This window comes from Mustela erminea, chromosome 4 (assembly GCF_009829155.1).
Source record: "Mustela erminea isolate mMusErm1 chromosome 4, mMusErm1.Pri, whole genome shotgun sequence".
NCBI classification, from domain to species: domain Eukaryota; kingdom Metazoa; phylum Chordata; class Mammalia; order Carnivora; family Mustelidae; genus Mustela; species Mustela erminea.
The window spans coordinates 84178495-84191416 of record NC_045617.1 but is presented as its reverse complement, the minus strand read 5'-3'; the positions used below and the strand labels follow the sequence as shown (position 1 = coordinate 84191416).

General features: G+C 42.9%; 1 protein-coding gene across 2 annotated transcripts in view; it reads left to right on the top strand.

The window, feature by feature from the left end:
• Positions 1-12615, top strand: part of TMEM217 (transmembrane protein 217) — a 37986-nt gene extending 25371 nt beyond the window's left edge. Inside the window, exon 2 of one of the 2 annotated variants that reach the window (XM_032339786.1) lies at positions 11748-12615. In XM_032339786.1, the coding sequence (XP_032195677.1) occupies positions 11775-12329 (555 nt within the window). In that variant the 5' untranslated portion in view covers positions 11748-11774 and the 3' untranslated portion in view covers positions 12330-12615. Of the gene's footprint in view, positions 1-4870; positions 5654-11747 lie in introns of those variants that run through there. The other variant, XM_032339785.1, reaches the window with a different exon arrangement.
• Positions 12616-12922: the final 307 nt, after the last annotated feature.

Sequence of the window (12922 nt, the reverse complement as noted above, 5' to 3'; positions counted from 1 at the left end):
CTCAGAAAAAACTAGACTGATCCACAGGTTGTCAAATAAGACTCTCTCAAGTTAAATAAAAGTTTAAAAGTTTAGTTCAGGGACGCCTGGGTGGCTCAGTTGGTTAAGCAGCTGCCTTCAGCTTAGGTCATGATCCTGGGGTCCTGGGATGGAGTCCTGCATCAGGCTCCTTGCTTAGCGGGAAGCCAGTTTCTCCCTCTGCGTGTTCTGCTTGCTATTCCCCCTGCTTGTGCTCTCTCTCTCTCTCTCTCTGTTAAATAAATAAATAAAATCTTTAAAAAAAAAGTTTAGTTCAGGGACTAAAAAATGAAGAATATTTTTAAACATTATAAATGTTAATCAGTTAAAAAAGGATAATGTTAAAATGAAGTGGAAGGATAAAAGTAACCTCTTTTACGATATTTTGTCATATTAATAATGTTTTATTTTTCTAGTGTATAAGTTCATGTAAAAATCAATGTGGAGATATCTTTCATTTAAAAGCATTTAAAATGTCAATATTCCAGGTGCCTAGTTGGCTCAGTCAGTAGAGCATATGACCCTTGATCTCAGGGTCATGAATTCAAGCCCCACTGGGTGTGGACCCTACTTAAAAAAAAAAAAATGTAGGGGTGTGTGTGTGTGGCTCAGTCAGTGACTCTTGATTTCAGCTCAAGTCATGATATCAGGGTCATGAGATCAAGCCCTGTGTCAAGCACCACACTCTGTGGGGAGTCTGCTGGAAATTTTTCATGCTCCTTCTACCCCTCCACCCACCCTGCTTGTTCTCTCTTTCTCTTCTCTCTCTCTCTCTCAAATAAATAAATAAATCTGTTTTTTAAAATGTCACTATTCAAAGATGGAATTAGAATCACTTATAGTGGTGTACTTAGTTGAAATAATGTATTATTTTCAGAACATTTCACAAATAACAAAGACTTACGTGATTATCAACTACTTTTCTTTTTTGTAAGATTTTATTTGAGAGAGAGAGAGAGAGAGAGCACGTGCCTGAGCAGGGGAGAAGGATAGAGGCAGCAGACTCATTAACAGAACAAAAGACACCTTTATCCTTCTCAATACTTAGGAAGTGCCAAGGGAGGGTTTGGGGATGAAGACCAAATATATATTTCTTTTTTTTTAAGATTTTTTATTTATTTATTGACAGAGAGAGATCACAAGTAGGCAGAGAGGCAGGCAGAGAGAGAGAGAGGAGGAAGCAGGCTCCCTGCTGAGCAGAGAGCCCGATGCGGGACTTGATCCCAGGACCCTGAGATCATGACCTGAGCCAAAGGCAGCGGCTTAACCCACTGAGCCACCCAGGCACCCTATATTTCTTTTTTTTAAAGATTTATTTATTTTGGGGCGCCTGGGTGGCTCAGTGGGTTAAGCTGCTGCCTTCGGCTCAGGTCATGATCTCAGGGTCCTGGGATGGAGCCCTGCATTGGACTCTCTGCTCAGCAGGGAGCCTGCTTCCCCCTCTCTCTCTGCCTGCCTCTCTGCCTACTTGTGATCTCTGTCAAATAAATAAATAAAATCTTTAAGAAAAAAGGTGTATTTATTCATCATTTTTGTGGGAGAGTGGAGCACAGAGAATCTTAAACAGAATCCATAGTGAGCATGGAGCCGGACATGGGGCTCAATCTCACGACCCTGAGATCATGACCTGAGCCAAAACCAAGAGTCCAAGAGTCGGATGCTTAACCGACTGAACCCCAGGCATCCCAAATATGTATTTCTTATAATAAATCACAATATCATACTTAGCTGTTATCTCTTCAAATATGCTACGCTGTTCTTCTCTTTTCCCTTCCTTTTCCTCCTTCCTTCTCTTCTTCTTCCTCCTCTTTTTCTTTTCCTTCTCCCTCCCCCTCTCCTCCCCCTCCTTCTTCTTCTGCTTCTACTTCCTCCTCTTCTCCTCCCCTTCCTCCTCCTCCTTCTTCTCTTTTTCTCTCTCCCTCATTCTCTCTCCCTCTCTCTCTCTCTCTCTCTCATCAGACCATCTTATTATATTCTTCCTATCTCTTAACTTCTCATACATATTTTCCACCTTTTTGTCGTTCTGTACTACAGTCTGGATAATGTCTCCTGACCTATCTTCTGGTTAATTATCACTTCATCTGTGTCTAATTTGCTATCAAATATGCCCACCAAAATTTTAATTTCATGTCTTAAGTTTTTCATCTCTAAGAATTCTATCTGGTTCTCTTTCAAATCTGCTAGGTTATTTTCGATGATTTTCTGTCTCCACATATATTTTCAGTATTACCTTTTATTTATATAAATGTGATCAAAGGGAATTCTAATATAAGCTACAACATAGAGGAACCTTAAAAAAAAAAAAAAAAAACTATGCTAAGAAGGGGTGCCTGGATAGCTCAGATGGTTAAGCATCTGCCTTTGGCTTGGGTCATAATCCCAGTGTCCTGGGACTGAGCCCCACATCAGGATCCCTGTTAGGTGGGGAGACTGCTTCTCCCCCTCCCTCTACTGCTCTCCCACTTGTGCTCTCTCACTCTATCTGTCAAATAAATAAATAAAATCTCTCTTTTTTTTTAATACAATGTTTCTGACCTAAGGCAAGCTTTTTTTTTTTTTTAAAGATTTTATTTATTTATTTGACAGACAGAGATCACAAGTAGGCAGAGAGGCAGGCAGAGAGAGGGGCAGGGGGAACCAGGCTCCCCGAGGAGCAGAGAGCCCGATGCAGGGCTCAATCCCAGGACCCTGAGATCAGATCTGAGCCGAAGGCAGAGGCTTTAACCCACTGAGCCACCCAGGTGACCCAATAAAATCTCTTTTAAAAAATCTTTTTTTTTTAAAAGATTTTGTTTATTTATTTGACAGAGAGAGACACAGCGAAAGAGGGAACACAAGCCCGGGGAGTGGGAGGGGAGAAGCAAGCTTCCCATTGAGAGGACCAGCACAAAGATGCAGATCTCCAGAGACTATTTGGATTTGCGTTTGCTTCTGCCAGGAACTTAGAGATAATGCCAGTTCAGACCTAATTTAAACTAGATTTGTAACTTAAAGAGGTTTTTTTTTTTTTTTCAGATTTTAATTTACTTATTTATTTGAGAGGGGGAGGGAAAGGGAGAGGAACCAGCAGACTCGGCACTGTGCATGGAGTCCCACGTGGGGCTGGATCCCATGACCCTGAACAGAAACCAAGAGCCAGACCCTTAACCTCGGAGCCACCCAGGTGCCCTTTATAACCTTTTTTGAATACTTCATATAATTTGGGCTACAAAGGGACAAAAAGTCTAGCTATGGTTTCAATGTCCTGAGGAGAGTTTCTCCCCTTAAGTTCAGTGTTGTCCTAAGTTCTCTTTTTTGGAGTCTCTTGAGAGAAAGCTGTGGGTCAGGTTTACTTCTGATTCACCTTTCACCTCAGCCCTTTGGGGAGCCATGATTAATACAAGGAAGCTTTCTCGTGACTCCCCACCTCGGCGGGCCCTGAGCTTTGATTTCATTCATGCTACGCCTGCAAAGCTTGCTCAGATTTGTACATGTCCTCAGAGCAAACTTGACTCTCACGTTTGCTTACCTCTCCCCGTCTCCTCGAGATTGGCTTCCTACCTCCTCCTTCGCCAGCTCTTCTGTGCTTTTAAGAATATTTTAGGGGTGCCTGAGTGGCTCAGTGGGTTAAAGCCTCTGCCTTTGGCTCAGGTCATGATCCCAGGGTCCTGGGATCCAGCCCCACATCGGGCTCTCTGCTCAGCAGGGAGCCTGCTTCCTCCTCTCTCTGCCTGCCTCTCTGCTTACTTATGATCTCTGTCAAATAAATAAATAAAATCTTTAAAAGAATATTTTAAAACTATTTTATCCAGCATTTTTAGTTGTTTTAAGCAGCAGGTTGGTCCTGATAACCCAATCAGAAATCTCTCTATTTTCAATGATTTCCACTCTATTTTTTTCTCCTATTTTTTTGTTGTTCCTAATGTTGTGTTGTTTTTTTTCCCCTTAAGTCTTTTAGCTGAACACACAGCTCATTATTGCTTTTTCTTTTCTATTATTAGGCTACTCCATCCTCGAGGTGTAAATTTCCCTTCAAGTATACCTTTCTTTGTATTCTTTAAGTTTTGATATGGAGTGCAGGAGTGATTGCTGAAATCCGGCTGATGCCCACCTGTTTTCATCAACTCCTCACACAGGCAGGGCTATTGTACTGCTGATTTTTCTCTTGAGACACCTGCACTCAAGGTCTGGCAAGTGCAGCCAATTTCCCCCCTCAGGGGGCAGCACCAGTTGCCTAAGGAATGCCAGGAAAGATCAGAGCATAATTTTTTTTTTAAGATTTTATTTATTTGACAGAGAGAGATCACAAGTAGGCAGAGAGGTAGGCAGAGAGAGAGAGAGAGGAGGAAGCAGGCTCCCTGCCGAGCAGAGAGCCCGACGAGGGACTCGATCCCAGGACCCTGAGATCATGACCTGAGTCGAAGGCAGAGGCTTAACCCACTGAGCCACCCAGGCAGCCCAGAGCATAATTTAAACCACTTTTTCTACTCTGGGTTTTCCAAGCCTGGCTATCTATGCAAATCACTAGGAAGTTTTGAAAAATACTGATTTCTAGGTTGAACTCAGAGAATATTCTGGGGTGGAGCCTGGGCGTGGGTACTTGATGTGATTCTAACGAGAAGCCCAGGTTGGGAACCACTTCTCTCATTTATCCACTCCTTGCCCCCAGCCCCAGACTGCATCCTCCCTCCTCCCCACTCACAGTCCCAAGCGATTTTAGAATCTGATGTCTTCCCAAAGCTGTTATTTCCTGGTTTCTGTCTCTCTCTCTATGGGATTTCCAGGGTGAATTTTGGGGCAGGAGGCAGAAACCCTGATCACTTACCACATCGGCAGGAACCGGAACTGTCCTGCATCCTGTTTGTCTTCACAGGAGGTCTCAGCATGAAACAGCAGCACTGGTTTGGGATGACTGCCAAGATGGGCACCGTGTTATCGGGGGTCTTTACCATCGTGGCCACTGACATGTACCTCATCTTCGAACAGAAATACATAAAGAGTGAAGATTGCATTGAACATCAGGCACACACCAACAGTGCAGGCTACCTGGTAGAGCACTTCTTTATCTGCTGGACCTCCAATGTTGTCTTCTTCCTGTCTTTCATGACCATCATCATCAGCTGCTTCCTCCTATACTCGGTCTATGCCCAAATATACGGGGGCTTAGTGACCTATATTATCTGGATCATTTTCTATGAAACTGTAAACATTGTAGTTCAAATCTTTACCAACAATGTCTCCGTCATTGAAGAGGTCAGGGTCGTGCGCTGGTTTGGCTTGCTGTCCCGTATATTCATGCACTGTTTCTGGATATTCTATGTCATCTCCTATGCCCACATTATCTATAAAGGTCAAAGCCAGGGCAACATAATCTCCTACAACAGACGTATTTCTTCAGGCAATGGAGAGTTCCTACGACGGAAATCAAAGATCATCGACTTTACCCACCACTATAGTGGATAATGTTTGCCCTTGCCTCTCCCCGACCCTTCCCCCTGCCGCAGGCAGGAATCCCAGGTTCTGAGGGTAGTTCTAGCTCCCTCTCTTTCACTTTTGCTGATGTGTTCTGCTCCTACTGCCGCCTTTTGGTGGGGAACGTGGAGAGAAATGTCATTATAATCAGAAATGGGACCACCGGCTCATTGAGGGTGTTTAATAAAGGACATTGTTTTATATCAGCTCCTTGAGTTCCTCCTTCCTTTTCCAGTCTGCACCACCTCAGACTTCAAAATAAAGACAGCAAGGGAATGAAATGAAGCTGACTTGCAGGCTGGCAGTCCTTTCACCTTGGCATATGTCTTCCTCCGCCTTCAACCCCCAGCTCTCTACTTCAACTCTGGGGCAGGCAATCTGTAGCTGTATCTCAGGCAGCTGGGGCACAAGGGATACCGGTGGTGGCTTGGGATAGCTTTGTGCCAGTGTCTTTCCTGCTATGCCCTCTATGCTATATTCCAGATAAGTAAAAGCATTAAAAATGGTGAAAATCATTCTTCATTTTCTGTCCTAAGTCCCTCTGGTCCCAGATTTGTCAAAGAGCGTGATATGCACTCGGTTCACCAAAAGGGTTTTGTTTAAACTGTCCTATGTCTGTCACAGTGCAGGCCTTGATGGTAGGATACAAAAAAGGACAAGGTACAAGGCCCAACCTTGAGGATTTCGCAGTTTAGTGTAAGAAACAAAATCACCGTTGATGACTTAACAAGCCAGTCATGTAGGAGAGCACAAGACTACACTTAACCATAGATCAAAAAAGGTCACTTTGCATTCTGTTTCAGAAACTGTCGGAAGCAGTTTAAGCCAGGATGGAAGACAAATTGAGCAAATCTCTACTTCAAACATGAGGCATTTTTAAGAAGATTTTCTCCACTTACTTGAGAGAGAGCAAGAGAGAGCACCAGAGAGAGCGAAAGCAAGCGCAAGGGGAGAGGGGCAGAGGGAGAGGGAGAAGCAGGATCCCCACTGAGCATGCTTCCTGATGGGAGCTCAATCCCAGGACTCTGAGACCATGACCCAAGCCGAAGGCAGAGGCTCAATGGACCAAGCCACCTAGCACCCCATTAGGCATTATGTTAAGTATTTGTTTAATAGCTTTCTTGAGGTATAATTAACATATAATAAACTGAAATCAAGACCTGAGCTGAGATCAAGACTTAACTGACTAAGCCACTTAGGCACTCCTAAAGATTTTATTTTTTAAGTAATTTCTGCACGGAACATGGGGCTCAAACCCACAACACCAAGATCAAGATTTGCACTGACTTAGCCAGCCAGGTGCCCTGAGAAAAGACATTACTGTCTTGTTCCTGATTTTAGAGGGAAAGCACTCAGTCTTTCTCCATTAATTATGGTGTTAGCTGTAGATTTTTCATAGTAGCTGTCCCATATCAAGTTGAGAAAGTTCCCTACTATTACTAGTTTGCTAAAGGATTTTAAAAATCGGGAACAAATGTTTTGTATTGTCAATTTTTTTCCATGTGACATGATCATATGGTCTTTATTTTTGAGATGATTCATATGGTAAATTACTTTGATAGATTTTCAAACATTAAACTAAACATGAAGAGGTGCCTGGGTGGCTCAGTTAGTTAAGTGTCTGCCTTCAGCTCAGGTCATGATCCTGGGGTCATGGAATCAAGTCCTGCATCAGGCTCCCTGCTCAACAGGGAGTCTGCTTTCTCCCTCTCCCTGCCGCTCCCCCAGCTTGTGCTCTCTCTCTCTCTCTCTGTCAAATAAATAAATAAAATCTTTTAAAAAAACAAGTTTTAGGGGGTGCCTGGGTGGCTCAGTTGGTTAAGCATCTGCCCTCAGCCCAGGTTATCTCAGGGTCCTGGGATCGAGCCCTGCATCGGGCTCTCTGCTCACCAGGGAGCCTGCCTGCTTCCCCCCTCTCTCTGCCTGCCTCTCTGCCTACTTGTGATCTCTCTCTCTGTCTGTCTGTCAAATAAATAAATAAATTCTTTTTAAAAAAATTAAAAAATAAAAATAAACCAAACATGAATATACCTGGAATTGAATAAACTCTACTTGGTCATGGTGTATACTCTTTTCAATATATTGTGGAATTAGATTTTTTTCAATTTTGTTTAGAAGTTTTGAATCTATGTTCATAGGAGATATTAGTCTGTAGTTTTTTTATAATGTGTTCATCAGATTCTGGTATCAGAGTAATGCTTGCTTCATAGAAAGGAGTATTTCTTCCTTTTCAATTTTCTTTAAGAGTTTATGTACAGTTAATTGGTATTTATTTCTTCTTTCTTTGTGGGAAGTATTAAACTACAAATCCAATTAAAAAACAGATATAAGGGCTGCCTGGGTGGCTCAGTGGGTTAAGCCTCTGCCTTCAGCTCAGGTCATGATCTCAGGGTCCTGGGATCGAGTCCCACATCGGGCTCTCTGCTAGGCAGGGAGCCTGCTTCCTCCTCTCTCTCTCTACTTGTGATCTCTCTCTGTCAAATAAATAAAAAATCTTTAAGGGGCGCCTAGGTGGCTCAGTGGGTTAAGCCTCTGCCTTCGCCTCAGGTCATGATCCCAGGGTCTGGGATAGAGACCCACATCAGGCTCTCTGCTCAGCAGGGAGCCTGCTTCCCTCTCTCTCTCTCTCTGCCTGCCTCTCCGACTACTTGTGATTTCTCTCTGTCAAATAAATAAATAAAATCTTTAAAAAAAAAAAAAAAAAGATTACTGGGGTTATCTATCTCTTCTTGAGTAAGCTTTAGTAGTTTGTATCTTTTTTTTTTTTTTAAGATTTTTAAAATTTATTTGAAAGAGAGAGAGAAAGAAAGCACGAGTGAGGGAAGGGGCAGAGGGAGACACAGACTCCACGCTGAGCAGGGAGCACAACATGGGACTCCATCCCAGGACCCTGGGATCACGACCTGAGCCAAAGGCAGACGCTTAACTGACTGAATCACCCAGGTGACCCTAGTTTGTGTCTTTTAATTTGCCCGTTTTATCTAAGTTGTCAAGTTTATTACCATAAAGCTATTCATAATACTCCCTTATTATCCCTTTTTAAAAAGATTCTATTTATTTATTTAACACAGAAAGAGAGAGATCACAAGTAGGCAGAGAGGCAGGCAGAAAGAGAGGGGGAAGCAGACTCCCCCTGAGCAGACAGTTCAATGCAGGGCTCTCTCCCAGGACCCTGAGATCATGACCTGAGCCAAAGGCAGAGGCTTAACCCACTGAGTCACCCAGGCAACCCCCTTATTATCCTTTTAACATCTGTAGAATGTGCAATGAAGTCACTGCTCTCATTCCTGATATTAAATTTTTTTTCTCTTTTTCTTTTTCTGATCAGCCAGACTAGAGGCTTTAAGTTTTTAATGACACCAGCTTTTGGTTTCATTGATTTTATCTCTTCCTTATGTCTTCTGTCTCATTGATTTTCAGTGTGATCTTTATTCTTTTCCTTCTTCTACTTACTTTGAATTTAATTTGTTCTTCTTTTTATATTTTTCTTGAAGTGGAAACTGAGGTCATTAATTGAAGACCTGACTTATTTTCTAATATAGGCACTTAGTACTATAAAATTTCCCGCAAGTGCTACCTTAATGGCTTCACCGAAATTTTGATATGTTATATTTCATTTTTAGTCAGTTAAAAATACTTTATAATTTCCTTTGGATTTTTTCTTTGATCTATGGGTTATTTACAAATGTGCTACTTTGTTTCAATATTTGAGAATTTTCCAGAAAGTTTTCTGTTAATTATTTGTAACAATTTCAATTCAATTCAATGGTTTGAATAATTTTAAATTTACTGAAAACAGTTTTATGGCCCAGAGTATGTTCTATCTTGATCAATATTCCATGCGCTCCTGGAAAGAACATTTCTTCTGCTATTGTCGGGGGCAGTGTTCTCCAAATGTCAATTAGATCAAGTTGGTTGATGGTATCGTTCAGTCTTTTAATATCTTTTCTAATTTTCTGTCTGCTTGCTCTATTAATTACCGAGAGACATGTATTGAAATCTCTGATTATAATCATGCATTTGTCTATATCTCTTTATAACTCTATCAGTTTTTGCTTCATGTATTTTGAAGCTCTATTAGTGGGTATATAAATGTTTAGAACTGTTATATCCTTCGGATGAATTGACCCCTTTATCATTATGAAATGACCTTCTTTTTTGCTGAGATTATTCTTTGCCCTGAAATTTTCTTTATTTGATATTAAAGCAATCACTCCAGTATTCTTTTGATTTGTGTTGATATAGTATATCTTTTCCCATCTTTTTTCAGCCAATTTCTGTCTTTATATATAAAGTATGCTTACTATAGGCAGTATATAGTTGGGTCTTCCTTTTTTTTTTTTTTTTTTTAAAGTAAACTCTACCTGTTGGGGCACTTGGGTGCTCAGTCGTTACCTGTCTGCCTTCCGCTCAGGTCCAGGAATCCAGCCCCACATGGAGCTCCCAGCTCGGTGGGAAGCCTGCTTCTCCCTCTCCCACTACCCCTGCTTGCGTTTCTTCTCTACTCTCTCTCTCTCTCTCTCTCAATTAAATAAATGAACGGAAACGGAAAAAAAGTAAACCCTACCTGCAACAGCCCTGCAATCAAGAGTTGCATATTCACTTGGTAGGAAATGTGTAATCCAATGAAGATACAGGCTAAACTGTAGGCCAGCTAGTTTTCAGGAGAGAAATGGAAAAAGAAATAGCTAGGAGAAGCTCTCTTCCTGGGGTCAGAAAAAAATACCAAACACTGACTTTCTGAAACTGTTCCTTAGAAGGAGCTTGAATTTGATTGAATTAGTCTATAGAGCAACTTATGCCCTAGGGCATTACTGAAAATAATAGAGCAATAAGCCAGCAATTATTAAACCTGAGCAACTTAGGTATAATTAAGAAAGAGGGAAGAGAGCTTTTCCAAAATTCCAAAACCGCTGTCAACCTAGAGTGGCTCTGGGCACACCCTAAGCTGCCCCTCCCTGATAAACAACATCAGAAGCTTCACACCATGGGACTCGTGGCTGGCTCAGTCAGTAGAGCACGCAACTCTTGATCTCGGGGCTGTAAGTTTGAGCCCCACGTTGGGTGTGGAGAGAACTTAAAAGGAAAAAAAAAAGCTTCACCCTTTGGGGTGTTGAGGTGCAAGGGAGAAGAATATAATTTACCAAAATAATCCAGCAAGTCACTAAACAAGGAGTAAATAACAAGCCTAGTGGAGTGATGGGGGTGTCCCCTTAGCCAGAGTTGCCACAATAGTGGGGAATGAGGTAGAAGGACATTGAGGGCACCTGGGTGGCTCAGTTGGTTAAGCACCCTGCTGTTGGGTTTGGCTCAGGTCCTGATCTCAGGGGTCACGGGATGGAGCCCTGCATCTGGCTCCATGCTCAATGGGGAGTCTGACTGAAGAGTCTTTCCCTCTGCCCCTCCCTCTACTTATGCATCCTCTCTCTCTCTCTCTCTCTCTCAAATAAATATATCCTTCAAAAAATTATTTGGGATGAACTTGAAAAACATTATGCTAAATGAAAGAAGCTGGGCACAAAACGATAAATACTATATGATTGCCCCTGCATCTTGTGAGGGACCGAGAGTAGTGAAATTCACAGAAGGTAGAATGATGGTGAACAAGGGCTGGGGGGAGGGGCACGGAGAGTCAGCATTTGATAGGTACAGGATCTTTTCTTGGGGAGTATATAAAAAAACTCTGGAGATGGATGGTGAGGATGGTTGCCCAACAGTGTGAAGGTACTTAAAGCCACTGAACTGTACATTTGAGACGGCTAAAATGGTAAAAATTTATGTTATGCTTATTTTATCACAGTGCAACAATTGCTACCACCAAAAAAAAAAAAAAAAAAAAAAAATGCAGGGATGATTCCAGGCCCCTGAGGAACCATGCTAGTTTCCTGACATCAGAGAGACAAATATCCCAGAGAAGAGCCCAGAACTGACTCCCTCATCGTTCCAGATGTAGGAGCTTTCTAATTCCCACCAGCCTGGCACCTACAGGAACACCCTTTTTGCCACTTTAAAGCACAGCTGCCTTTCAAACAGAGCTGGGAACTACCTAAGGAGTGTCCTGGGCCAATGAGGCCTTCACTTGGCAGTGACGTGATCACCTATAGCTCGTTAGGTCCAAGCTGGGAGCCAGATGCCCTGTCCCTGGACCATGGGCCCATTGTCTGTCCACATGTCAATCTACTCTAAACTCTCCCATTTACATCACTGGCTCGAGGAATTTATCGAGGGCTAATTCTACCATCTTGTAATGGACCTCCATTATTTTTACCCCCCTGCAGCATACGCCGTGATAAAACACGTCTAAAATGAAAGACAGAACGTTCTGCCTCGTGGTGGGCATCTTCTCTGCCCTGAACAGCATCCAGTTCCTCATCTTTGACCTGAACCACATTACCACCATCGGCTTCGAGGACAAAGTCAGCATCTACAAGGAAACAAAATCTGATGTCGTGTCTTGGATGCTGACCCACAAGAAAAGCATCAGCTTTGTCTTAGGCACCCTCACCATCGCCTTCAGCCTGCTGCTCATCTACTGTACCCACTGGAACAAGTACTTGGGGCTGCTGTGCTACACCACGTGGATCATTGCCTATGAGCTCATCAGCTTCTCCATGGTCGTACTAATCCATGGCGTCATCGAAGAGCAGTTCAAGGAGCTGAGTTACCTGTACTGGATCTTCCAAATCTCCCGTATGCTCCTGCACTTCTTCTGTCTGCCTTTCCTCATTAGGCATGCCTACGTCCTTTACAAGGACCCCAAGATTTTAAGCAAAATAGCTCGCCGCAGGCATTCCTCCGTCAGTACAATGGATTCGTGGTCCCCTGTTGGGATGGGAACGCTGTACCGAAAGCTGAACTGAACCCTGCCAAGAAGAAGAGGAAGAAAGGGATGGCGCTCCTCAGCCATAGCTCCCTTCTCCCTAACCTGCCTTCTGTTGATTCCGCTCAACTTCTCAGCGTTCCTGAGTTCTAGGCGCTGAAGAGTATTCTTGGGGGAGGGTGGGTTGCATAGACCAATTACTGTGCACGTGTGTGTAACCTGTTTTAAACCTGTGTGTGACCTGTTTTCGCCTTTTACTAAACACCACCTCTGTTCTTGCTTAACCATCTCATGGGCATATGCTGTCACTTCTCATGATCCCCTTCTCTCTGCACATCCTTAGTTTCTTATTTTTCTCCCATTGGTGGGATTGTCCCACCAATGCCTGGTTCTGCTGACCCCTTGTGGGGCAGTACCTGTCCTATAGAACTTTCTGTGCTGATGGAAATGTTCTATATCTGTGCTGTCCATTAGTCACCTATGGCTTCTGAGCACTTGGAAGGTCACGATTACAACCCAGGGATCAATTTAAAAATTTTTTTCCATTTTGAGTAATTTCAACTTCCATGTCAATAGGCACATATGGCTGGCTCATGGCTACCATCATGGAGAGCGCAGTAACCTGGAGCCTCA